This window comes from Acipenser ruthenus, chromosome 20, assembly GCF_902713425.1.
Source record: "Acipenser ruthenus chromosome 20, fAciRut3.2 maternal haplotype, whole genome shotgun sequence".
Taxonomy (NCBI): domain Eukaryota; kingdom Metazoa; phylum Chordata; class Actinopteri; order Acipenseriformes; family Acipenseridae; genus Acipenser; species Acipenser ruthenus.
Window position 1 is genome coordinate 3,213,869 of NC_081208.1, and position 26,932 is coordinate 3,240,800.

A 26,932-nucleotide genomic window follows, 5' to 3' on the forward strand; every position below is an offset into this window, starting at 1 on the left:
TTAAATTTGAAGTAGTGTCTTGGGTTAACTTTATCAATACCATTTCTGGTTTTAAAGGATGCATTTTGTGGTGGTTGTTTTTCCAGGGGTCAGCTGCATCAGCAGTGCTGTGAGGAATGGGCTCTGGTCAGCGAGGACACTCAAGCTAAGATGGCCCGCATGGCGGCTGCAGCTGCTTGGGGCCTGGGTACGTTGCTCTGCCATGAAACCCATTCTATTAACTTGCCTTCCACCTCTGCAGGTCACGGCTTCAGATCTAGCTGCTGAGATTGGTGGTTTGTGGTCTTCCTTGTTACAGAAGTACAATTTGTTCCATCATCCCCTAAGAGGGTGTCCCAGACAGGGCAGAAAGCAGGTTTCCTGGGCAGTATCTGGAAGCTCACATTGTCACTGATGCTGCAGGATAAATAGTCAGGTCTACAGCGTTCCCAATACAGCAGCAGCTTTTAATGATACCTTCATGAGCATACACTTTGTAACTATTTTAACAGGAAAGTAACCAGATCTTAACTTTCTATGATGCAGAAAACCATATCCCGTAGCATTCCAAATGTACATGAAGTAATCATTAGACTGAGCAAGCCACTATTTGAATATGGTTCTTTTACTTTTATAAAGAGCAGATGCTTTTTGTTTTTCTGTTGTTTTCCTTGTCAAAGCAGCTGCATTTAAGAGAACTGGAGGACTGAGACAGGCATTGGATTTCATTTTTTTTTTTTAACGCAAGTTTAGAATCTCGCTGAGATTTGAAGTCCTGTTTTTTCTAGCTCCAGGGGAGTCGAATAAAATCCAAGATCAACAACAATAATATAAAACATGTTCTAGACGATGCGTTACAATTCAATTCCAGTCAAGTATGAAAGTCCAGGGAGGACAGAGCATGATTTTCCACCTTCTTTAAATTCATGCAGCTATGCTAATACAAAATCCTTGGGATTCATTTAATATTGCTTATCATAGCAGGTGCAATCTGATATTTTTATTGCGAGGCAGCTGTTTAGGTGAAGTCAGCTCTGCTGGCCTCCCCCCAGTTCATTAGATTTTAAATTTGGCGACCATTGTAACACTATGTGTCTAAACTCGAAATGATATGCCAGTGCAATCCCCTCCTGTCATGTGATTAATCAGTATCCCTCTGCTTGCAGGCCACTGGGACAGTATGGAAGAGTACACCTGCATGATCCCCAGAGACACCCACGATGGGGCTTTCTATAGGGCAGTCCTGGCTCTGCATCAGGATCTCTTCTCATTGGCTCAGCAGGTACATGGCAGCAGCATTTTCATCCAATCGGTGACTTTTGTTTTGTTTCAGACGCCTCGTAGGCCGGTGGTTCTGCTTATGTGCTTAACTTGACTGTTTTGTATTTCAATTCGGTCCACCTCATCTGGGTCCAGAAGAATTTTGTGCTCAGAAGTGAAACTTCCTCCTCACAGATCCCTGTGGAATGCAAGTAGCTCGGTACTGGATTACTGATGGAAGTTGCACACTGTTGCATTTAAAAGTATCATGAAGTGTACATCTGTTTGCCTTTAGAGATGCTCTAAAGGCAGCGGAAATCCTTGGATTAGACGGGTTTTGCTGCTTTCTTTAGTGTATTTGAAATAAAAGAATATTAAGTTTTAAGAAGAAAAAAAAAACAAGAAAATGGAACGTTCTTTACAGAAGGCAGGAATTTCTCTGACTACGTTATGACTGCTTAGAAAAAGAAAGAAAGAAATCTGCACCAGAGTTTCTTATACATTTTGTAGCTGGAGATGAAATAAAAAAATTAAAATTTCAGCATATAACTTGGATCAGATGAGCTGCCAATTATGGTATTGCATATTGAACTGAATGACCTAAGTGTAAGATTCTTCTGCGATGAAGCTGAGCAAGGGCATTGAGTTTTTCTATGCATGTTTAAATGCAGAAGTCCACATTTGTCATCACTGGAGCAGGGGTACTCGTTTGGGCAGGTATTTGGCACCCCGCTCTGGAACTTTCATACAGATAGGAACGCATTTGCCAGGTGTGCGCTGTTAAGAAGTGAGAAAGAACCAAAAGTACACAGCAAACCTACACAGATCATTAACGCTGTAAAACGTATGATCGAGAAAAACTGACAGATTCAAAACCGAGTCAATCTGCAGATATGAGCAGATTGAATGTCTTTGTTAAAAAAAACAAAGTGTGTATATCATCCACTTGTTCTATCCCACACTGCCCAAAACTGGATATGTGGAGACATCTGTAGAAGTAGCTCATTTTATAACCAACCTAGTCTGCAACCATAATTAGATAATAATGAATGTAATAAAAAAAACATAAATAAATACTGATTGGTATATAAACTTGCAAAGTCTCCTAGAGTTGCGTGCTTGCAAGTGCGTAGAAACATAATGAGCTTGCGTGCATGCTTGCATGTCTTTGAAAAGAAAGCCTAGGGTGATAAAAGTCTTTCTAAATTACTCGCCGTGCATTTAAGTAAACAGGAATGATCATTTAAAGGTGCCGTGTTCCGTACATTCGTTTTCAAAGTATTTTCCATAGATCGCAGGAGCTTTTTACCTGACTGGGCTTGTTATGATGAATCTGGACTGTGAACTAATTGGACTGTGAACATAGTACACAAAACAAAACATGCGTACAAAGAGGGACTATTATATCAAACATTTTTTGGTTACTCCTGAAGTTACACAGACTGGGTCATTTCTCCCTAAACCCCAATCACAATGTACCACAATCCCTTTGATACAGTGCTATAGTAACAACACCAACTTTAATCCGGTAATATGAAATACAGGTAATGGAGCTGCATCCAGATCTCAGCTGGTATGATCTATATATATAGATTCCCAGACAGGTGAGGGTAGTTTCACTGCTCCCAGTAAAATGTCTGGTATGCAATGGCCAGCCAGAGGCAGACAGGCCTGGGACCCATGCTGCATTGCTTTGTGCAGATGTTAAACACAGAGTCTGGCGTTAATCACCTCAAATGAATGCCTCCATCCCACACGTACGAAGTGTGTTGCTTCTGTACTATGTAATGTAATGTAACATGACAGCCCATTGTGCGCAGGAATCTGTACTTTCTACAATGTCTCATAGTGTTTACCTGTCAGGCACCCGAACCAGACTCCCACCACACCAGGTGGCTCTCGAAGCACCTACATTAAAAAAAGCTAAACAAACATGAAATTATTTTGCAGTAGGGTTTTAAAAAAAAAAAAAAGGCCCAGATGTTATCTAAAACTAAAGCTGTTTATCTATTTTTCATTCACGTTGTATTTAAATGCCCCCATTTAAACTAAACATGTACAGATCGTATGGGAAAGATTTCCTATGGTGGTCATAGAACAACAAATGAATACAACAGCATCAAGACAAGAAAGATACATGGAAATCAATAATAGTACATACAGCGTACATGGGCTCCAGGCCTCTCATGTTATTTAGACAGGACTTTTACAGTCTAGAACAGTCTCATAAATATCAACACTTTTTTTCAGGTTTTAAACATACTAAAGATGTAAAATCATCTTCGTGAATCACATTTTTCATTTGAATTATTTTTATTTCAGTGTATTGACAAAGCAAGAGACCTCCTGGATGCTGAGCTGACTGCCATGGCTGGAGAGAGTTACAGTCGGGCCTATGGGGTGAGGAGAAAGATTTGCCAGGGGAGCAACATTATAAATTAATAACCAAAATAATAACCATGCTGTCTGTGTGTGTTTCTGTTTCTAGGCCATGGTGTCGTGTCAGATGCTGTCTGAGCTGGAGGAGGTGATCCAGTACAAACTGGTCCCAGAGAGAAGGGAGATCATTAGGGAGACCTGGTGGGAACGGCTACAGGTGACTGGGAGCAGGGGGAGGGAGGGGCAGCGGGAGAACACATGCACCTTTCAGCCCTGGAGTCGGAAGTGAAATTGGTGTGATGGTCTTAACTTGACCCTCTATGGACAAACCCTTCACACAGTTCATCACTGTTGGTACTGGCCCCCTTTGCAGACATTGGGATAGGCGTGGAGAAAGAGTAGCCCTGTCCAGTCCACATGGACCTTTAGTTTCACCACGATTTCATATCCTTTTGTTATAGTTTTCTTCCTCTTGTGAATTATTCCCATACTTGCATGTGCTCATTTAGGCCAGACAGACTGGAAGCAGAACAGTTGCGTAATGCTGGTCCTCAGAATGTGATGTAATGCTGTAACTGTTGACTGCAGCCTGGGGAGTTTTTACCTTTTAAAATGAGATAAAACACACTGAATGCCAGATGCACACGCGTATGAAGAATATAAAAAAGCTGTAGCAACACAAACCTACAACTTTTTTTTTATTTAGTTTTATATGTATTTTTCTGATGCACAGCAGTTCTGACCCTGTCTCAATCCGATTCTGACCCTGTCTTTCCGTTTCGTCTAAACTTTCTGAACTGTCTCTTGCTTGCAGGGCTGCCAGAGAATCGTGGAGGACTGGCAGAGGATCCTGATGGTGCGTTCCCTGGTTATCAACCCGCACGAAGACATGAGGACGTGGCTCAAATACGCCAGCCTCTGTGGCAGGAGCGGCCGCTTGGTGAGCGGAGGGGAATGTCGACACGAAAACTCACCAGCTCTAGCACACTGATTTCAGCCATAAGACATTATTAGTAGTACTATTAGTATTACTTAAATCCTTGGTAGCCAAGGCTCTTTCTACTAAAATGTCACTAAAATGAAATAGAAACACTACTCCATCACTTCAAAACACTAGATCGGAATTCTAAAGTACAACTATAAGTATAGACGTTTACTGCAGATGCCACATTGCCTGACTAAGTTATTGGCTGCAGACACCAGAATAAGTGATTTACAGTTTGGAATTAAAAAACGCAAGAAGGAAATCTTATAAGCTGAATGATCCTGTTTATCAGTAAAGCACAGAGATAATACAAAGGTGTGTAAGTAAAGCCCTGATCCTCTGACCCTTAGGCTCTGGCTCACAAGACCCTTGTCCTGCTGCTCGGAGTGGATCCCTCTAAACAGCTGGACCACCCCCTGCCGACTGTCCACCCCCACGTCACCTACGCGTACATGAAGCACATGTGGAAGAGCGCGCGGAAGGTAGGGCTTACACCAGGGGCAGTGCACTTTACTGGTCTACTGCAAACATGGGATTACATCTAATCAACGCATGATGTGGTACAGGTAGTTCATTCCTAGCCCTATCGTTCAAGTACTTTTATATCACAATCACAACTTTAATATATCAGGGGTCTGGAGAGCTATTCTACTCATGGTTTAACAGGTATCATGATATAATGAACTCCTTCAAGATCTGGATTTTAATTGGTTCAATTTAGATCAGGGTTGGAACAAAGACCAGGAGTGGAAGGACCACATCTGACCACCCTTGAATTTAGACAAATGTCTTGAGTTCTATTGAAGATATAAACTTTTGTCTCCACTGTGTATCACGGTCATAGCTCTCAAAAGAAGGAGTTAGATGCTGATTATTTATAGATGGTCCATATGGTGCTCTTACACAAAGTTTGTTACAGCTTTGCTTTGTAGTTACAGCCTGGCGTTTTAAAGACAGCAGAGTAGCATCTCTAAAGGGTAGTTTTACTAGTACGGCACTCATTAGCAAAGTGTTTAGTCTGTTGAGGATTACATCACCGTAGTGTTCCCTTCCCCAGTAAAAAGAAATAACAAAATGTGATGTTTGTAACCCTGGTTAAATCATTTGCATCAAACCACTGGCAAGACTTCTTGATGATCGGCTTGTGTGTGTTCGGAGAGGTGCGTCCACACAGAACTCTTGGGCTTGCCATTAGAAATCGACGGCTCATCAGTGTAACGAAGGGCTTCTCATTTGTTTTTTCTTGAGTGCTCAAGCGGGTGGTGTTAAATAATGTCTGGTGATGTTTCTGCTCTCATCAGATCGATGCCTTCCAGCACATGCAGCACTTTGTTCAGAACATGCAGCAGGAAGCCCAGCACGCCATAGCAGCTGAGGAGCAGCACCACAAACTGGAGCTCCACAAACTCATGGCCAGGTGAGCGAGTGAAGCACTGTGCAGCTGACAGGGTGCGCACATACACTTGGGCACCTGCCTGCCACTTTGTCCCTGAAACCTTTTAAACCAGGCACCAATCTGATGCTCAACGTCCCTGTTCAGGGTGGAAATTATAAGGAAAAAAATAAACAGTATTAATATGGGTCTGATTTCAGTGGGCTTTGTAATAATAAATAGAAATAAATAAAACTAGCACTGGACCTGCTCTAAGAATGTTCAGTCCTTTCCACCTCAGTTTGGTGATGGCAGGTTTATGATTGTACCAAACAGACAGAGCTGCTCTGGTTGCCCTGTGGTAAGGAAGTTCAGACTATTAGGACACAGGAAGCTGTTTGATGTTTTCTAGATTGATCCCACAGGCTACTTTACTAACTAGAACCCGGTTTGTGTTCAAAATGATGTTGTGCCAGGAATGTACCCAATGGGGTGAAGGCTACACTGCACTGGGCTCTGCAGCTGTCAAGTTTAGAAACTCTTTCCACATGCATTCTTGCGGCACGTTTTAAAGGTCTTGTATTTACGCTGGGTTTCTCATTAAGAGCTTAAGAATAGGTCTTTCGAGGTCTAGATTGCAATGGTAACACACACAGGACCCCCTCCGTGCACTACAAAGGTAGGTAAGCATCATTAACTCAAACATTTATGGCACTGAACCCACCTGTCCTAATTTAGTCCCCTCATTTTCACTAACTTATATACCATACAATAACCAATTAGGTCATTTTTATAATCGCACATATTTAATGTATGGAATGTGTAATGCTTTGAGTTGAGCTGAAGGTGAATGCGAGTTTGTTTGGCAGAAATCTCAACATGCATTGCAAAAAATCGTAATGCAAACTGACAGAGGTCTATTGCAAGCTTGCTTTGCATGAAGAGCTTTTCCATCTTCTTTGGAAGTTAAATAAATGACCGACAAACAATTCTGTGGCAGGTCCTGGGTATAGAGCCATATTTATTGTTTTTCTATGTTAACCATCTAAAATGAATCCCCATGTTCATAATACAAAGCAGAAAATCATTACTTTTAATTATTTTGATGATAAAAAGTGGCTTCCTGGGAAATGTCTCGCACACGATTCCTAAGCGCATACACCTGTTTCCTCTTAATTAAGGAATTGTGAGCCAACCTGTTCCTGTTTCGTCAGCATGTGCAAGACATCTGTGTAATTTACACTGCAGATGTATGATCTGTGGGCCTGAATGTCCAAATTCTTCCCTCAAGTCCATAGGAAAAGAGTATATTCTGAGGAGCGTTAATATCTAAATGCAAAGTAAATGTACACCTGTGTAGCTTGGATACATTCAGCACTACGAAGTTCTGTAAGCCCTCTGCTGCTCAAAGTTCCATTTCTGTGAACAGTACAGCTACACCAGCGTTGCCTTGCTCAGCTACTTGAGAAATCCTGAAGGGACATCCATCTCAGGGTGAAGTTTGCAGAGCAAGAGATTGATTGCTTACAGAATGGCTTTAAAAAGAGTTTTATATTTGAGGATGTAGTGCAGCACTTGTAACTGAATCCTCAAACCTAATGAGTTTTTAAAAGGTTCTAGTTTCATATTATGAAGTACTTTCTCTGTACGATTCAACACAAGACGCTCCTTGTGGCTGGAAACGTCAAGAACCGCGTGGAACTTGATTTACTTGAAGCGTGACGTTATTTTCCCTGCGCCTCTATTAATACCCTTAAACAATGTATACAGGTTTTGCTAAGCACTAAAATGTCTGATTTTGACAGTTTGCTGTAGTTCTGGACTCCTGCTGTTGCTGGTGCTTTCTTGTAATGAGAACATCACAGTGGGGTTTAGAAATCCAATTGAAAATCTTGAGATTCCTCGGACTCTGCGGCCGGGAGGTGAGTGTGTGTGCGTGCGTTCCGTCTGGTGAAAGTCTGGTGTCTCTCTCTCTCCCCCCTCTCTCTTCAGATGCTTCCTGAAGCTGGGTGAGTGGCAGCTGAGCCTTCAGGGAATCAATGAAAGCACTATTCCCAAGGTGCTGAAGTACTACAGCCATTCCACAGAGCACGATCGCAACTGGTACAAGGTGAGCAGCAGACATGCTGGCGCCCTCTTGCGTGCTCTGTCTGTATCTGCTTTTAGAAGAAGCCTCGTCTTCGATGGCATCTCTTCACTTCCATTGTCGACCCTTTTGTTTGTTGTTATTGTTGTTGCTATGGGTCTCATCGAAGTTTAAAAAACAAAGGTTTTCCCACTATTGTCAAAGATTTGTCGTTTTAATGTTTTGACCTTTTATAGCGTCAGTACAGAAAGCCGTGACACCCTTTTGGTGATTTGGTAAACTACACACACACATGCATTCAAAAATACACACACATGGCCAAAAGTTTTGCAACACCCTATAATGTTAACTAATTTAGCTTCATAAAGTCAAATGAAACCTGCTGAATAATGTTACGTTAACATATTGAATTACATATTGCTTCGTAGTTTTCTAAATCTTAATGAAAAAATTTAGAAATCAAACATGAAATACTTTACTACTATTGTGGCTTCCGGTAGACTTTTGCGATTTTCATTGATTACATGATAAATAAAATTATGTTCATACAGTTTTTTTTTTTGTTTTTTTTTTTTTAAATCCTAACATTCTAGGTGATGCTAAACTTTTGACCATAGCTGTACACACACACACACGCAATCACGCACGCACGCACATCACCTCACTACTCTGGAAGCTGCAGCGTTCTAAGACCATGTTTGAATTCACACTGAAGCATGTTCCAGTAGTGTGTCTAATACATTATTCCGTAGTTCAGAAAACAAAAATCGCATTGACAGTCCAGTTTGTTTACACTGAAAAGCTGAGAAAAACTGTATCCCTCCTTAAAACTAGACAAATAGACAGACCTGCTCCTCCTAGTACAGTACCTACTGCAATAGGAGGTCGCAGATCTGCATTATCTGTGCTGTATTAGTCCTTCAGTAACTTCACAAAGCAGTCGCCTTCATTTACAAATTTTTTTTTTTTTTTTTTTGTTATTCTAATAACATTTTACAGGAAACCCCCTCCGAGCTGGTATTTTCAACATGGGCCTATAAGGTAACAATCTCCATTAATAGCATGTTTTTAAAAGGCTGCACCTTTAAAGATCAGCTGTGTTTAAATCTCAGGTTAGCTGTGTTTAAATCTCACTTACCATCAACAGTGGTGGTGATGGGGTTGAGAAAGAGATAAGAAAAAAAAGTCTTGGCGGTGTCATGGCAGTTTAACTCTATTTTTCTTGTGCACCCTCTTGTAGATTCTTTCTGAATGTGCAGTGTGTTCTGTTTGTCATGCCATGCTGTCTGTTCCGTGTCCCAGGCCTGGCATGCGTGGGCAGTGATGAACTTCGAAGCCGTCCTTCACTATAAGCACCAGAACCAGGGGCGGGACGACAAGAAGAAGCTGCGCCACGCCAGCGGAGCCAGCGCCAATGGCGAGGCCAGCAACAGCGAGAGCGAGGCAGACAGCAATGACAACAGCCCCGCGCCCTCGCCCCTGCAGAAGAAGGTCAACGAGGTAGAGTCTGTCTGTGTGTTAAGGGAACCTCGTATCGGGAATCCTAGTGACCATCGTCTGAATTCAGAAAAAGAAGGACAAAACCCGGAAAAGATTTAAATGTCTCAAGAAAGCTAATAATTAAATTGACTTAGGGTTTCAATTTGGTTAGGGGTGGGTTTGATCAATTGCTAACCAGCCTGGATGAGCCATAAGAAGGGTTTTTCGAAAGCATTTTACAGCAATGGAGCATCCCCCTACTCCGGGATTACTCAGAAAAATGTCATGTCCCCATTAAAGCAGGTTTGGTATTTTTAGCTAAGCCCTTACGATATTGTAGTGTTACTCAAAAATACAACCATGTAATTCAGCACAATTGACACTGTGCAGTTATGCTGCAAAAGAAAGGCTCAGGATTGACCTAATTGCGGTCTCTCCAGTCAGGGTTAAATCATATGAAGAAGCTTACATGGCCACTGCTTCAGATTCCAGTTCTGTCTTCTGTTAGATATACTAAGTTGCAGATCAGTTTCTCATAGTACTGAGTGCACCGGATTGAATAAATCCGTATTATTTAAGAACACTTACTGCACAGCATGTGATGGAGGAAGTTTAAGACAAGCGTTTCAATAATCAACTAAACGACAGGGTGTTATTTGGAGGTTAACTGTCCCTCTGCCCCCTCTCGTGCACTCCAGGACCTGTCCAAAACCCTGCTGATGTACGCTGTCCCTGCCGTCCAGGGCTTCTTCCGCTCCATCGCCCTGTCCCGGGGCAACAACCTGCAGGACACACTCCGGTAAGACCCCCCCCCGGGGAACCACACTGCTGTCCGGCTCAGTCCAGTCAGGCAGCCATGCTAGAGGAGTCATCTTCAAACCCCTTTTATTCATCTTCAAACCGGCCTGCATCTTAAAAGCTAATGGGGCTGTAATATTGCATTCCACAGTGTGTTTAGGAAGGATCATGGAGCTAGTGAGTTACTCTGATTTCTTATGTCATAAGATGGGTGTTTACTTTGTGAGAGAGAGGTGGACATCTAGTGTCTGAATTGTGATATGACAACTCATTACAAGAGAAACTGTATTGATGGTGATGGTGATGATGATGATTTTTCAATGTCATCATTTTTTTTTTTTATATATATATATTTTTTTTTTATTATTCCAAAAGTTCTATGCCTTTGTTGTTGCATTGTCTTTTAGGAACTCTTTGTATCTGAAATGCATTAGTCTCATGCTGATGTTGTTGTTTTTTTTTTTTTTCCTCCTGTGTATCAGAGTCCTGACATTGTGGTTTGATTACGGACACTGGCCTGAAGTGAATGAAGCTTTGGTGGAGGGGATCAAGACTATTCAGATTGACACCTGGTTACAGGTACAGAGTCACGCAATGCAATACAATACAATATAATACTGTGCAGTACCTCCCAGCTAAGCTTGTGGATTCTGAAGAAAGGTATTCTAGAGAGATGGAGAACTCGTTCATTTAAACATTTGAACTGTGCATGTATGGGTATGAAGAGGGTAGGGTTTCACAGAGCTGATTGCTACCCCCTCTGGTTTCAGGTTATCCCTCAGCTTATTGCTCGAATCGACACTCCTCGAGCCCTGGTGGGACGGCTCATTCATCAGCTCCTCACTGACATTGGCAGATACCACCCGCAGGTAAGCGCAGTCCCAGAGGGTCTCGCCATCGAGTCCTCTTCTGTTTTTTGTGAGTCATTGATCCTGACTGTTTGGTTGGTGTTCTAGGCGCTGATCTATCCACTGACTGTAGCCTCCAAGTCCACCACCACTGCCCGGCACAACGCAGCCAACAAGATCCTCAAGAACATGTGTGAGCACTGCAATACCTTGGTCCAGCAGGCCATGATGGTAAACGACTCTCCATCCATACCCACGAATACACAACTGATTATTATTGATATACCTGTACCTAAATGCACCAGGTTAAATTTTTTCCATGACTTCAAAAACACAAAACTCTCTTTTCTCTCTTCTCTCTCCTCCTCTCTCCTCTGTCCTCTCTCTCCTCCTCTGTCCTCGCTCCTCTCCTCTCTCCTCGCTCTTCTCCTCCTCTCTCCTCTGTCCTCGCTCCTCTCCTCCTCTCTCCTCTGTCCTCGCTCCTCTCCTCGCTCCTCTCCTCCTCTCTCCCCTCTGCCCTCTCCGCCCCTCCTCTCTCCCCTCTCCTCCTCTCCCCTCTCCGCCCCTCCTCTCTCCCCTCTCCTCCTCTCCCCTCTCCGCCCCTCCTCTCATTCTCACTCCCAGGTAAGCGAGGAGCTGATTCGAGTGGCTATCCTCTGGCATGAGATGTGGCACGAGGGTCTGGAGGAGGCGTCGCGTCTTTACTTCGGCGAGCGGAACGTCAAGGGCATGTTCGCCGTGCTGGAGCCGCTCCACGCCATGATGGAGAGGGGCCCGCAGACTCTCAAAGAGACCTCCTTCAACCAGGTGAGCACGCCTGATATTTATTTATGCTATTCATTTTTCCACTCCAGTTTGTATAAGTCTTCCATGTAGTTGTTTCCCCATCACCTCTGTCTCTGGGAACCCATTCACACAGTGTACTGCACTGTGCCTCCATTGCAATCGCCCCTCTGTCCAGGCCACTGTAACACTGCCTGTCTTGTGCAGGCGTACGGCCGGGACCTGATGGAGGCTCAGGAGTGGTGCAGGAAGTACATGAGGTCTGGGAATGTGAAGGACCTCACCCAGGCGTGGGACCTCTACTACCACGTCTTCCGCAGGATATCCAAGCAGCTGCCGCAGGTGAGCCAGAGAGATCCCCAGGATACCAGCGCATACATCTCAGATTCATATGCCATCATTCTGGTCTTTGGAGAGTTTTTTGGTGGCACTTTTGTAGATAGATAATTGTAAAGGTGTTATCACAGAATGCAAAGTTGTATCTGTACACAGCAACTGAGCCAGGCGAGTTTCTGCGTCTTTTCTGCCAGTTGTGTTGCAATTCCTTCCCTGTCGTCGTGTCTTTGGGAGGCAAGGAGAATTACAGGTTCTGCTGACAAAAAGTCCTCTACGTTGCTCCAAAAGAGATAATGGCATTGAACTTCAATGTAAAAAAAAATGTATGTGAAAGTATTCCCTTTTTTTTCTAATCTGTGCTTCATTTTTGTTTCCAGTTGACCTCTCTTGAACTCCAGTACGTGTCCCCCAAACTCCTCATGTGTCGGGATCTGGAATTGGCAGTTCCTGGAACATATGACCCCAATCAGCCAATCATACGCATTCAGTCCATAGCGCCTTCCCTACAAGTCATCACTTCCAAACAGAGACCAAGGAAACTGACCATCATGGGTAAGAAAGAGTACAATTAGAGAGGCAGTCTTTTAAACTTGAATCTGCAAGGCTTACTGATCAGGATTATACATGCAAACCCATATGCCCAGCCATGCCATCAAAAATCAGTATAATTGACTTATTCTACAAGTGTGTGTATATATAACACAATACTGTACTTGGCAAATACAGCAAAGAGATGCATGTTAAAGCTCTCATCAATATCGTGTCGAGATGAAGCTGGATTTCAGTCCGAGACTCTGGGTGAAACCCAGTCTTTATTAAGTGCTTTACAATTCAGATGACACTCAACAGCAGCTCCTTGTGGGAGACAGATGACCCCCCCACCCTTCCTAGCCCAGACCAACCCAGCCACAGATAAGAAACAGTCAGTGTCTGTGACTCTGGGATTGGGTCCAACAGGGTCTCCAGTATGATCCAGCCAAGGCACATCATCCAATTTGGGATCGCTGACATCCATATAAAACAATCAACACATGTGTATCTGCAGGACTTTTTTGTGCCACTGGTATATATTGTGCAAAACAAATTGAGCTTGGGTTTTACTTAATCTTTTTTTTTATTGGCTGGTTAAGAAGTAATGCAGTACACTTTCTGAGCATGTTGCACATACTATGCATTGTATAGTGTAAACTACGGTAAGTGTCTCTACCCATAGGTCCTCTGTATAATGACCTGTTTACAGCAGTCGGGGTGTCTTTGCTCCACCCTTTGTCTCACCTGTTCTGTTATCTTTCTTCCACCGCAGGGAGCAATGGCCACGAGTTCATGTTCTTGCTGAAGGGTCACGAGGACCTGCGGCAAGATGAGAGGGTTATGCAGCTCTTTGGATTGGTCAACACCCTCCTGGCAAACGACCCTGCATCCCTGCGCAAGAACCTCAGGTAAGAAATGAAGAGGTGAGGTTTACCAGAGGGTAATGATGTGAGAGGAGCACTGACAGAAACGTGTGGGTGTGGCCGTTGTGAAATCAGACTTCTGGATTCAGTGTTTTCTGGATTTGTTTTAGCATCCAGAGGTATGCTGTGATTCCTCTGTCTACAAACTCTGGTTTGATTGGCTGGGTCCCGCACTGCGACACTCTGCACGCCCTCATCAGGGACTACAGAGAGAAGAAGAAGATTCTTCTGAACATCGAGCACCGCATCATGCTGCGGGTACAGTTCCTTCATCCTCTGTATCCTTCAGGGAAATTAGCAGATGCAGATGGAGAAAATGTAGACTTGCTGCAATATCAGTTTTTAACCACCGGGAGGCACTGTATATAAATATTTATTTTTATTAACAATGTGTTTCCCTCCCTCCCTCCCCCCCCCCCCCCCCCCCGACTAGATGGCTCCAGATTACGACCACCTGACTCTGATGCAGAAAGTGGAGGTGTTTGAGCACGCTGTTAACAACACAGCTGGGGATGACCTGGCTAAGCTGCTCTGGCTCAAGAGCCCCAGCTCTGAGGTAAAGCCTTCCTTTCCTTTGGATAATGGCACTAACCCTTCCTCGTCACACTGCCTCAAGAGATGCCGTCATTGGAGAAGAGTCGTCATTAGCAGTGACAAGCGGAATGATTTTTGTCCACATGCTGAAAATACTTTTCTATGGACTGTCTCCTAAGTTCATTTTATTAGAACTAGGAAATCGACTACAGTGTTAAAACTCTTCAATATTTTCCCCCCAGGTGTGGTTTGACAGGAGAACCAATTACACTCGCTCCTTAGCAGTGATGTCAATGGTGGGCTACATTTTGGGTCTTGGAGACAGGTAAGGAATATGATTTTGTGGTGACCATTACGTATTCTCATTGCCTCCTGGTGGTTTGAGCCATCTAATGTATATGGTCTTGGGTTGCATGGTTTTGTTCTGGTGTACTGCTTATATATTCACGCTGCAGTAACTTTCTAAACCTGTTCTTTAGGCATCCTTCAAACTTGATGTTGGACAGGTTAAGTGGAAAGATCTTACACATTGACTTTGGTGACTGTTTTGAGGTGAGTTTTTTTTTAAATCATTTTTATGATTGTGTGTTTTCTTCTGCTTTGTATCAAAATGAAAAAATGACCAAAGTTACTGAAACTGTTTTACTGTTATTGATGTGGCCTCCAAGCAGATCCAAAGATGTCTTTCTGAACTGGAATCAATCAATTTGTCTTGCAGGTTGCCATGACGAGAGAGAAATTTCCAGAAAAAATTCCCTTCAGGCTGACGAGAATGTTGACCAACGCTATGGAGGTGAGCGAAAGGGTTTCCAAAGACAGAAAATCAGCCCATTATTTTCCAGTGTTAATCAGTCCTGTGGATGGTATGAGTGTGATCCCATTTTAACACTGGGACACTGTGGCTTTCCCTTCAGGTGACAGGCCTGGATGGTAACTACAGGATCACTTGTCACACAGTGATGGAGGTGTTGCGTGAGCACAGAGACAGCGTCATGGCTGTGCTGGAGGCATTTGTGTACGACCCACTGCTCAACTGGAGGCTGATGGATAGTGAGTATTAACTATCCACTGAAGAGGCAGGACTGGATCCAACACAGCTACTGTCTGCCAGTCGGGCCGCCTCCTGCATATGCAGCTTGTACTGACTTGGATGATGCAGTGCCATCTTCCACCACTTCACATTGTTGAATAGCATTACTCTTTAACAGGATCTGCAAACACACTGCAATGAAGATGTCTACACATTTAGCCCTAATGCGTTGCTTCTCCTGATTTTTATCCACAGCAAACACCAAAGGTAATAAACGTTCCAGGACAGGAACAGACTCCTACACTGCCGGTCACTCTGTAGGTGAGTACCATCCACAACAGCGATGGGAATCATGAAGTTAACTGTACAGTGCAGGGGAAGATCTTTTCTAACTTGAGAGTTGCCCAGCCCGTTTACCCGACCTTTCTTTTGACTCAGAAACCCTGGAGGGAATCGAGCTTGGGGAGAGCTCTCACAAGAAACCAGGGACCACAGTGCCTGAATCGATTCATACCTTCAGTGAGTATATTCACACAGAGAAAGCTGGGCTAGTTCAGAGCACTCAGTTTAACAGCATCAAAGTCCTCCAAGCAGCGCTAATGCATGGGAGCTGTGCTAAGATGTATGGAAGCTGTTTGTCTGCATTTCTGGAAGCGCTGATGCCCTGGCTAGATTAAAATACTCGTTATCCAATCAGATCACTGTTTTATAAAAGTAGGCAACCTGTAGGCATAGCATTTGTTGGTGCGCACATTTTGTTTTCAGTGAGTAACAACTATATCAATATCAGAGTAAGCTTGGACAGCACAGAATTGGACCTGTGTTTTTAACCCGCCAATGTGTATGTGATAAGTCCTTTCCAATGTTCCCATTCTGATTCCAGTTGGAGATGGCCAAGTGCAGCCTGAAGCCTTGAACAAAAAAGCTATTCAGATTATCAACCGTGTCCGGGACAAGCTCACGGGTAAGTGAACCCCATTGACACTTGTCTTTTTATAACCAGTACATGTGTGTTGCCCTTTTAAAAGTTTGATCGTGGTGTGATTGTTGCCCGTAAAGCAGGCAGTGGAATATTGTTTTTAATGCTTTTCCTCCAGGACGAGATTTCTCTCATGATGAGACCCTGGATGTCCCAACTCAAGTGGAGCTCCTGATCAAGCAGGCAACGTCCCACGAGAACCTCTGCCAGTGCTACATAGGATGGTGAGTACTGTTAAAAGATTTCAAAATTACAGCGGGTTTCAAAAAAAGAAACCGAGCACAAACAGACTGGGTGTGGTGCTCCGCTCTCCTACTAAGTTTACGATTGATTTATTTTTTTGTTATAAACTACTTCATTGCGTAGTCTGTGTTTTTGTAGGTTTGTTTAAAAAAACGTGTTTGGTGGACATTTACAGAATTACGGTTCTGTAGCAAAAGCCACGTCTGTTTTCTTGAGAATTTAAATTTTGAGATCATAATTAGTTGCCCCAGCAAGTTTCAGCATCTGCCCTGGTATTTGCTACAAAACCGTCCTCTACAAACAACCACCAAAACTATTTTTATTGTAAAGCGAAATTGTTGTGATAAAATGGAGCATGCGAGCCTGTAACGGTGAGCAATGAACAAACCATGTGCTGTATCCCTTTTAATATTCTTTAGTATGGAGTTATAAAGCTTGCAAATAGGGCCCACAATCTACTATCCGCTAATAATCTTCATTTGTAAAATGCCCAGCAACAGGCAAATGTAGCTCACATGGTTTTGAATTTATTTATTTTTTTTCTATTCCAGGTGTCCATTTTGGTAACAAATGTCTTATGCTGCCCACTGGTACTCTGCATCACAACAGACGGAAGCCATGTTTCTTAGCTCCATGTGCCCAGGATCGAGTTGATTCAGACCTGCATTTCTATAAAAACCCAAATAAACTGTACTTGCGGTTTAATGCTGTGACTTACAGTAGAAATAAACGTATATAATAAAATATAAACCTTGACTAGCTGATGTGTACTATGTCTTTATTGGAAATAAATGATCAAAACAGAAAGTTCTGTGTTCTTTATTCGAAGAGGATACTTGATGCATATAAATCAAGTCAACTCAAATAAACTGGGATTAGGTTTAGAGGTTTCCACAGCTGTGTTTAGTTTTATATTGTTCACCACTGACTGCTTACTATATTTACCACACATTACTCTTCTGTGCAATCACTACAAACACTGTGCTAATGCTGACAGCAGCACCTGAAACTGAATTCAAACACAGCAGGTGAATTTAAATATTACTGCGCACAGTTACCTACACTGGGTATCACGTACATATACAAAAAATATTTTGTGGTGTCTCTATTTTCTTTTCTTTTGCTACAAAACTTTAATACTTGGTATCAAAACAACGACTAGATTACGTATTTTAGTTTGAGACCGTCACAGATTACTCTCAGTCCTTTAAAACAAAAAAAAACCGGTGGTTTTCAACACCATCAACGCACTGACCCGCCCCCCCTCTCTTCTCCCTGCCCGGATCTAATTCTCGCAGCGAATGCCTCGGCTCTCGCGTTGTTGCTTGGTGTCAACATGGCGGCCTCCAGAGAAGCTGCTGTGGGAGCTAAAGAAGAGTCAATTTCTGTGGAAAATGACGAGTCAACAAGAGAAATAACCGAAGTTTTTCCGGGTTTCAAGGATGCCGATTCCTTTGTGAAGGTTTGTTATAGGATTTTGTTTATCTGGTGGTGTATACAATGGAGACATGCATGCATGTTGGTCTAACGTGGGCTAGTCTGTACCGTGTTTACACAGGCGGGGGATTTCAAACACGTTGTTAAATCGTAAATTCGAGAAAAATTGTCCCGCCATTTTAACATGTCTTTATCATTTATATGACACGGGTCAGTGACAGTTATGTGTATTTGATATGTGAAAACGCAGTAAAGTCTTAATAATATTCGGCGTTGTTAACTTACCCAGTAGAACCAGTACAGTAGAAACTGTTTTTGGGGTTTCCTGTTCCCACCAGTGCACATTCTACTGCCAATAAGATTCTTACTAAGAAGTCCAAAAAGACTTCTGCCAGTAGTTTAACAAACATCAGGGCTGAAGAAAGACAATTGTTTAGATTTCATTGACTTTGTGTTTTATAGAAAGTGAAATGGGTGGTTATAGTTAGAATTTGTTTTGTGCAGCTAATGCTGGTATCGGCAGAATCGGCTGCCTTATTGTACCAGTAAAAAATCCTACTGGTATAGTGACATCTACCAATATAAGTTACGTCTTTCTGTTGTGATTTTTCTAGTATGGTTTGGGCACAGTTGTTGCAGCTACAAAGGCTTCTGCTAATCTACCCCAGTCCGGAGATGAACATGATTTCTACCGGAGCTTTCCTGGGTTTCAGGGGTTCTGTGAAACTCAAGGGGAAAGACTGCTGCAGTGGTAAGCGAATCCGTGTGTGTAGTGTCTACTATCCTCTGTGTGTAATTGATCCAGTATTATTACAAATGCATTTTATTTGACATGTCATAACAGGTACTTGTGTATTATTACAAATATATATTTTCATAGCAAATGGGTTTGGAGACTCTGAAATGGATTATATTTTCTATGTAAGCAAGTGCTAGTGTAGTATGTTAAATGATATGTTGCATATACAGAAGTTCATATTCATCTTGCATTCACAAGCTCCTATTCTGCACAGAAAACGTTTGTAATAGCAATACTATTGTAACATAATCTCTGTGTCTCCCTTTCCCATCTAATCTCTGTTTGCAGTATGAGCAGGGTAATGCAGTACCATGGCTGCAGAAGTCACATGAGAGACAGAAACAAGGTGACTGGACTGGAAGACAGGTTTGATTTGCTGGTGGATTCAAATGATGTCATCTTGGAGAATGTGGTATGTAGATCAGTGTTTTTTTTTTTATCTCTCCCAGTCCTGTCATATGAGTGATCAAGAGTATTTGTATGTGAGCTAGATTGACAAGTACTTATTTGATTGCTATGAGCTTCCTTTCTATGTCTAAATGTTTTATTTGGACTGTTTTAGGGCATACTGTTAGACGAGGCCTCAGGGGTGAACAGAAAACAGCCAATCCTACCAGCTGGTGTTCAGCCTCCGAAAACCATTGTGTCCAGTTGGAACCGCAAGGTTGGTGCGTCAAACACGTTGGTCAAATCAAAACCAGACAACACTTGATTTTCGTCCGTTTTACTGATTTGTTTTTGCTCACCATGTAAAGCTGACCAATATCTTTGTATTCCCAGGGCGGGGCATTAAGCAAAAGAAACCAGTCTGAAACGTTTCGTCTGTTGCATGCAAAGAACATCCAAAGACCTCAGATGAAGTTCAGGGAGAAGGTTGACAATGCCAACACACCTTTTGTACCCAAGATCTTTGCTAAACCGAATGCATTAAAGCCACTGCCGGCTGGTAAGTTTGGGGTCCGATGAGGGAGTTATTTATAAGCTAAATGTCCTAGAAATTTGATTCCATTATGCATGGCTGATGAGGAGCTCAGCTTTCATTCGATTTCCCCTAATGATTTGAGAAGATGACACCCTAACGTCTAAATTTCCCTCACATTACTGCCATTGCTTTTGGTCTGCAATTCATCATTGTAAAGAGATTGTCCTGAAATAAACTTTCAGTGCCAGTGGTGTTTAGTTGTAGTGATTGCATTTTCATTCTGTGCATCAGGTCAGAGTGCCACTACTAAAACAAATACAGCGTTGGAGGGGATTCACTTTGGGAAATATATGGGCTGCAGTTCTATTTCCATACCCTCATGTTGTGTATTGCATTTCCAGTTCTTGCAAACAGAAAATTGCGAGATGCAAGACCTGAAGACCTTGATGTCCCCCCAGCACTGGCTGATTTCATCCATCAACAGAGGAACCAACAACAAGAGCAAGACATGTAAGTCCAACTACTTTCATAGAGCACTCTTTAAAAAACAAAAAAAACAAAAACAAATGTCTTTTCTATTTTTTTTTTGCAGGTTTTCACACCCATATAAGTATGAACTGGACCAGTTTACCCCAGATGAGAAATTGCTTTCCAAACCTGAACCCCAAGTTAGTACGATAGTTCAACCTCTGTCTCGATCTCCTGCCTGTCACTCAGCAGCAAATGCACACACCTACATGGCAGACGGCTACTCTGTGTGTGTGTGTGTATATATGTATATATATATATATATATATATATATATATATATATATATATATATAAAATAACCTTTCTTGGAGGTTTATGGACAATTTCAATTTGTTTTTTAGATGTACAAACCTTTGCAAGAGACCAATTGCCACTTTGTAACCACTTTGGAGGAGCTAGTTGAATTAAATGAAAAACTTGCACACTGTTCTGAGTTTGCAGTGGATTTGGAGGTATGTTATAATATCTAATCGGCTACCTTAAGAAATCCTTAATTACAAAAACCACAAGCATGCTTTGTGATCTGTATCGTTTCCATCGCTTTTTTCCAGCACCACTCGTATAGGAGTTTTCTCGGATTAACCTGTCTGATGCAGATTTCTACAAGAGATGAAGATTTCATTATAGACACCTTGGAACTGCGCAGCGAGATGTACATCCTCAATGAGACCTTTACTGACCCCTCCATTGTTAAGGTTAGTACAGTGGCATTGCTTACCACCCCTCTGTGACTACACTGATAACTGGGCAGTCGCACTGATAATCCGCAAGTTTCTGTTTTATTTAAAGGTGTTCCATGGCGCAGATTCGGACATTGAGTGGCTACAGAGGGATTTTGGACTGTACGTAGTCAACTTGTTTGATACACACCAAGCTGCACGCCTTCTCAACCTGGGGAGAAATTCGCTTGAACACCTGATGAAACTGTTCTGCAACGTAGAGGCTGACAAGCAGTACCAGCTGGCTGACTGGAGGATAAGGTATGACATTCTTTTTGGTTTTTTTTAGGTTTTCTGACCACATCAGTGTACCATGTGTCAGGCAGACATGATTTAGTATTGAAGGTCTGTATTACAGTATTGATACCGTTTTGATCGTTCTGTCCTTTTTTTGTTTTTATTTTTTTTCAAGACCGTTGCCAGAGGAGATGTTAAATTATGCTCGAGATGACACTCATTACCTGCTTTACATTTATGACAAAATGAGAGCCGAGTTGTACGAGAAAGGAAATGCACTGCCTGCTCTGCTGCAGGTGGCCTGGCAAAAGAGCAAAGACGTTTGCTTGAAGGTACTGCTAACAAATGTAGAAACAAATGTAGACTATTTTGGTTGCTATTTGATGTGTTATTTTGTTCAGAATACAGCAAAAATGATGGTACTCTGTTGTGTACAGCGCAGCTATTGTGGTACTGTTGCTTTAATTGGAAGACCAAGCCGCACTGTGACATTGCTGCTCACTGCTTGAGTGAGGCTGTTTTCTGATGATCATCTTGGGTTCGGGTTAAGTGAATTTTCTGCATTGTGATGGGGTCATTTTAATTAACCCCAAACCGATGGGGTCGACACGATCTAGATGGGGGCGTATTTCGGGTCTTAATATATACTTGCCATTCCCATAATGACAGGTATGCATGTGTTTTTTATTCCTATAAAGAAATACATCAAGCCCATATTTACGGATGACTCCTACCAAGACCTGTACAGGAAACAGAAGAAGCCTCTCGACACACAGCAGCTGACTGCGTTCCGGCTGCTGTACGCTTGGAGAGACCAGATATCCCGGCAGGAGGATGAAAGCACCGGGTACGGAAATAAGAAATGCTGCATTGCTGCACCTACAGCAATGGCTGAAGGTTTTGCATCCCGCTATAGAATTAACTCATTTTGCTTCATAAAGTCGAATGAAAGCTGCTGAAATAATGTTACGTTGACATATTGAATTAGATACTGCTTTATAGTTTTCCATGTACTTAACGCAAAACTGACAAATTGAAAAATGTGACATTTCGAAATCTGACATCAAATCCTGTACCACTATTATGGCTTCCGGTAGACTTTTGCAGTGTAATTTTAGTAATTTATTTGATAGCATAATGTTAAATAAAATATACAAATTATGTTCATATAGATTTATTTATTTATTTATTTATTTATTTTAATGGTCTCAGTCTTAATTCTAGGTGAGGCAAAACATTTGGCCATAGCTGTGTAGTTCAAGAATTGATTTTGGTTGATTTCTTTTATTTATTGATTTTTATTTCAGCTATGTCCTGCCCAACCACATGATGATAAAGATTTCAGAAGAGTTGCCAAAGTAAGTTGGACTGGATTATTTATTTTCAATTTTTATTTTATTTTTTTTTGATGATTTTTGTCTCTGAAATCCTATGTTAATTTAGAACAGAAGGTAGGAAGCACTTTTTTACACAGTTATAAATGCACGGAATAGCCTACCAGCCGATGTAGCAGTATCTAAAACACTTTTAAATTGGGCCTCACCCCAGTAGGGGAGAATGGTGTGCTAACAAGGGACGAGCCTTGATGGGCCGAATGGCCTTTTCTCATTCCCAAACTTTTCTTATGTTCTACTCCAGTTTCTATCTGCTTTGCTGAAGGGAGAAAAACAGATACATTAAAATGTGATCTTCACAGAAAAGGTTTTTCAATAACCCTAACAATCGCTCAGCCAGATGTAACAAACACAGTCGTCTTACGTGTGTTCTGTGTGGTTGTTTAGAGAGCCTCAAGGCATCATTGCCTGTTGTAATCCAGTCCCGCCGCTGGTTCGACAGCAGGTCAACGAGCTTCACCTCCTCGTGCAGCAGGCGAGAGAGATGCCTCTTCTCAAGGTAAGACTGGAATAACAAGCATGGCCAGCTTTTACATTACGAGCAGCAGTGTGCATGCAAATAAGTTGTATTTGAATTGATGGATGCCTGAAGTTCTCATAACACAACTTGCAATACTTGCTGTCTGTGTAACAAACGGTGATTCTTGCAGACAGAAGTTCAGACGACTGAAAAGAAGGCGGCAACAACTCTCAAAAGAAAGGTTTGTTACATTTTATCTTTTGGTACATTTTATGATAAAATACTTGAGGCTATAACAAATGTTTAGGATTTAATACCGGGTGTGTAATATATACAAAAGCTAGCATTGTGGAGTAGTGGTTAGGGCTCTGGACTCTTGACCGGAGGGTTGTGGGTTCAATCCCCAGTGGGGGACACTGCTGTTGTACCCTTGAGCAAGGCACTTTACCTAGATTGCTCCAGTAAAAACCCAACTGTATAAATGGATAATTGCATGTAAAAATAATGTGAAATAATGTATAATGTGAAATAATGTATAATGTGATATCTTGTAACAATTGTAAGTCGCCCTGGATAAGGGCGTCTGCTAAGAAATAAATAATAATAATAATAATTGTATACTTTAGTTTGCATCATATATGAATGTGTTACATTGTAATATCGGGGGATAAAAGTATTCCAGCAAAGCGAATGGCAGAAACATTATGTATTTTGGGCTAATACGATAATAAACAAGAGCTTGTAAAATATTAATTATGATCTTTCTTTTCCTACCCATGTAGTCGGAGAACCCTTTGTTTGGACCTCATGACAGTTCTCACATCTCTGAAAGTGAAATTCCAAATTCTCATTCCTCTGGTAAGATAGACCCTATTTGTAAAATGATTGTGCATAAAAATCCAGGTTCTTCTTTTAGAACTTCAGTGTTACTGTATTTCTTGCTTCCTGCAGCACCCTTGCTGAAGCGAGGCAAACTGTTCTCTGAGGACGAGGAGATGGAGGAAGGAAAGGAGGTTCAAGATTGCAGCCCCCTCATTGCCAGAGCGACCATCACTATCTTTGTAAGGAGCCAATATAGAAGAACTACTATCCTCGACTGCATATATTTTATCTGTTGTAGAAGAGGGGAAGTTCATCTCTCAACACGTTACTTAAATGTTATCTGAACACATTTTATTGCAATTTTCAGAAGTCACATTTTTCTTTTTCTTGCAGGATTTTGAATTGGATGTGAAGGAGGAGAACCACCTGACAGTAGCACAACAGAAATCTTACCGTATAATGCAGTCTTTTGAAAATCCTTTCAGAATGGTGTGTGGTTTAATTGCATTCATTTAACTTTTTCCCCATGTTTTTGATGTCTGGTTATTATGCATGGCATGTTATGTGGGTATGTTATTTGAAAGTTCAAATTAATTGTTTGAATTGATGTCGCAGAATTACTGGTTCACTTGACGCATCTTTTGGAGTATAATTCTTAAACTCGTGTGAAAGGAGTGTTTTCTTTCCTACCAAACTGTTGAGTCTTGTGTTTTGCAGTGTGGTTCTTTCCCTTATTGTTTCTTATTTAAATTATTTCTTTACCTGCTAAGATGTTCTGTTGTCTCTCCATAGTATTTACCTTCAAAGGAAACTAATATTCACATGTCCCGCAATGCCAAGTACGATCCTTCCTCAAAAGTATATGAGGTATGTATACATTGCTTACTAACGTAATGCATCAAATACGATTGTGGGTCCGTGAACTGCTCTTATTTCTGTTATGTTTCAAGGAGAAAGCCATTAGGTTTTGGATCACTGATTTCATTAACTGGGATATACAACCTGCAATGCAATGAAAGGTTCATTCTTTTTTGCTTTTAGATCAGTAATAGGTGGAAGCTCTTAAGCCAGGAACTGCAGCAAAAAGAAGCCAAAGAAAAAGAAGAAGCCAAGAAGAAAGCAAAAGAAGCGGCACAGAAAGCAACTGGTAAGAACCGTTTCTTTATTTCTTTCCGTTGTTATTTAAAGTCACTCGCGAACGCTGAATTGAGCTTGCATTTCAGATGAGCGGAAGAAGGCACAGGAAGAATACAAGACCGCGGCACAAAGCATAGTGACTGTCCGGCAACAAGCTGCAGTAAGCAAAGATCATCTGTTCTCACGGAGTTCTGCATTATCAAAAATATGTTGGTAATGTAAAAACTGTAATGAAGAAAAGTAATAACATTGGAAAGCCACTCTTTTTAACCCTTAACTTGGACTGTTTTCATTGCTCTCTTTATTTAGTCTGTGTGTCAAGTAGTGTTTTCTTTGCGGTGTATTACAGATTGCAGCTGCAGATCAGAAGGGGAAGAAGAAGAAAGAGAGGACTGCGAGTGAACCAGGAGCTGAAACTCCAAAACCAGAGAAGAAACGGCCGAAACACACAGAACAGCCAGCAGACCAAGCGCCAGCCACAGACTTCCAACCATTCGACTACAGCAAGTCTGACTTTAAAGTCTTTGCTGGTATGTTCATATCATTGGAGTACTGATCGGAATCTGTACTAAAATAGCTTGTCTAGTCTTTGTTGTATGTTCAATACTTTCACAAGCTATATGTAATCAAAAACCAGCGGTAAGCCTTTTGAGGAGGGCGGAGGAGCTAGCTGTAAATTACTTCTAAATGATAACCTGCAGAAAGTGACTGTGCTATACGTGCATTTCACAAGTTGATGTCTGCAGCAATATTTAAATTCACCTTCATGCATTATTCAGTTACTAATATAGAATCAATTTGCAGTTGCAATGTTTCATTTCTAATAATGTACAGTTTGTTTACATCAGCCAGTGCATCTTTCTAGTCCCCACAACCTTTTGTTTATCTTGTTTAAACGTATTATGAATTTCAGGAAGAAAATCGAAGGAGTCTTCGCAGTTTGATCCAGCTAAGCAAGCTCAGGAGCCCAAGCAATCCAAGGTAGATCTTTTTTTAATAATAGTTAAAAGAAACTAAATCCTACTCGTGTGTGTGTGAACAGCATGTGGTTGATGTAAGTGTTAAGCTTATTGAAACTGTCAATGTTATTTGTGTTCCCTTTTTCAGAAAAACTCTAAAGCACACAAAAATAACTCCACTCCAGGAAACAAAAGCATGTCTTATTTGGCTGGCAAGTCAGACAGGTAAACATTTCTACATCTTTTATCAAACTTTATTTCTTATTGATGGGTTGTGATGAGTGCTAAATAAAAAAATATTCTTACATTTTTTTTTTTGTTTGTTTTTTCAGGGGTTTTAAACATAACTGGCCAAAGAGATAAGACACAAGAAAACTATGAATGGACTTCCCAGGACTTGCAAACGACTATTAACAAACATAAACTCAGACTTTGTTCAGTAATAGAATTTACAAAACATTTCCTGGTTTATTTAAGTTTAAAGTCACTGAGTTATTATAAACTGGTACATTTTCATTCATATGGAAAAATAATGCCTGAATCAAGTCGTGTTATGAAGCTTATTGTGTTTTACCTTTGTGTCAAATTTGTATGCAAAATAAAACGGACACAATATTTTAGTTATAAGCTGTGTGTTTTTTGTGTGTGTCTGATGGTAAGAAGCATGTAGTTTCTGCCCATAATTTTTTTACCAGTATTAATAAAATATTTGTTCATATTCTGGCCTTGTTTACGTGCATCTTGGCTTTTTGTAGATTTAGAAACAGTGGTCGTCTTCTTACTCTAGAAATTCACATTTGTTTTACAAAACTATTCAAAAGCAGTGGTTTGGAATTGTCCCTTAGATTAGATTTTTAGGAGGCAGAATCAACACTTACACTTAAAAATGAATTAGGTGAACAGCTTTGTTAGCTAAACATAGAATGCAAATATACTTTTTAAGTTCCATTTAGCCTGGAGAGTTCTTAAT

General features: G+C 41.5%; 2 protein-coding genes across 3 annotated transcripts in view; both read left to right on the forward strand.

Annotated features, from left to right (window-relative positions):
• Positions 1 to 17,352, forward strand: part of LOC117425566 (serine/threonine-protein kinase mTOR) — a 79,866-nt gene extending 62,514 nt beyond the window's left edge. For both annotated transcript variants that reach the window (XM_058993150.1, XM_058993151.1), the window contains exons 31-59: positions 87 to 187; positions 1,146 to 1,261; positions 3,562 to 3,639; positions 3,728 to 3,835; positions 4,433 to 4,558; positions 4,954 to 5,085; positions 5,905 to 6,020; positions 7,968 to 8,085; positions 9,061 to 9,102; positions 9,364 to 9,561; positions 10,239 to 10,339; positions 10,821 to 10,917; positions 11,109 to 11,207; positions 11,295 to 11,417; positions 11,811 to 11,993; positions 12,177 to 12,311; positions 12,683 to 12,857; positions 13,609 to 13,744; positions 13,870 to 14,017; positions 14,193 to 14,315; positions 14,536 to 14,618; positions 14,773 to 14,845; positions 15,012 to 15,086; positions 15,208 to 15,343; positions 15,579 to 15,644; positions 15,762 to 15,842; positions 16,207 to 16,287; positions 16,421 to 16,526; positions 17,097 to 17,352. In XM_058993150.1, coding sequence (XP_058849133.1) covers positions 87 to 187; positions 1,146 to 1,261; positions 3,562 to 3,639; positions 3,728 to 3,835; positions 4,433 to 4,558; positions 4,954 to 5,085; positions 5,905 to 6,020; positions 7,968 to 8,085; positions 9,061 to 9,102; positions 9,364 to 9,561; positions 10,239 to 10,339; positions 10,821 to 10,917; positions 11,109 to 11,207; positions 11,295 to 11,417; positions 11,811 to 11,993; positions 12,177 to 12,311; positions 12,683 to 12,857; positions 13,609 to 13,744; positions 13,870 to 14,017; positions 14,193 to 14,315; positions 14,536 to 14,618; positions 14,773 to 14,845; positions 15,012 to 15,086; positions 15,208 to 15,343; positions 15,579 to 15,644; positions 15,762 to 15,842; positions 16,207 to 16,287; positions 16,421 to 16,526; positions 17,097 to 17,112 — 3,172 coding nt within the window. In that variant the 3' untranslated portion in view covers positions 17,113 to 17,352. The remainder of the gene's footprint in view (positions 1 to 86; positions 188 to 1,145; positions 1,262 to 3,561; positions 3,640 to 3,727; positions 3,836 to 4,432; positions 4,559 to 4,953; positions 5,086 to 5,904; positions 6,021 to 7,967; positions 8,086 to 9,060; positions 9,103 to 9,363; positions 9,562 to 10,238; positions 10,340 to 10,820; positions 10,918 to 11,108; positions 11,208 to 11,294; positions 11,418 to 11,810; positions 11,994 to 12,176; positions 12,312 to 12,682; positions 12,858 to 13,608; positions 13,745 to 13,869; positions 14,018 to 14,192; positions 14,316 to 14,535; positions 14,619 to 14,772; positions 14,846 to 15,011; positions 15,087 to 15,207; positions 15,344 to 15,578; positions 15,645 to 15,761; positions 15,843 to 16,206; positions 16,288 to 16,420; positions 16,527 to 17,096) is intronic.
• A 458-nt stretch (positions 17,353 to 17,810) lies between these two features.
• On the forward strand, positions 17,811 to 26,683 carry LOC117432102 (exosome component 10-like). Its single transcript, XM_058993153.1, has 25 exons — positions 17,811 to 18,007; positions 18,597 to 18,733; positions 19,070 to 19,193; positions 19,344 to 19,445; positions 19,562 to 19,727; positions 20,105 to 20,213; positions 20,296 to 20,371; positions 20,576 to 20,686; positions 20,786 to 20,929; positions 21,024 to 21,214; positions 21,366 to 21,522; positions 21,889 to 22,037; positions 22,498 to 22,548; positions 22,972 to 23,083; positions 23,235 to 23,285; positions 23,827 to 23,902; positions 23,996 to 24,105; positions 24,260 to 24,355; positions 24,659 to 24,733; positions 24,908 to 25,013; positions 25,090 to 25,163; positions 25,353 to 25,533; positions 25,917 to 25,984; positions 26,111 to 26,187; positions 26,295 to 26,683. Exons 1-25 carry the CDS (start codon positions 17,882 to 17,884, stop codon positions 26,323 to 26,325), a joined length of 2,700 nt encoding a protein of 899 aa, XP_058849136.1. The 5' UTR covers positions 17,811 to 17,881; the 3' UTR covers positions 26,326 to 26,683.
• Positions 26,684 to 26,932: the final 249 nt, after the last annotated feature.

Coding starts and splice junctions, on each gene's coding strand:
- LOC117432102 (XM_058993153.1), top strand. CDS start 17,882: ATGGCGGCCTCCAGAGAAGCTGCTGTGGGAGCTAAAGAAGAGTCAATT. Junction 19,728..20,104: donor ATTAAAGCCACTGCCGGCTG/GTAAGTTTGGGG, acceptor TTGCATTTCCAG/TTCTTGCAAACAGAAAATTG. Junction 25,014..25,089: donor AGCGGCACAGAAAGCAACTG/GTAAGAACCGTT, acceptor CTTGCATTTCAG/ATGAGCGGAAGAAGGCACAG.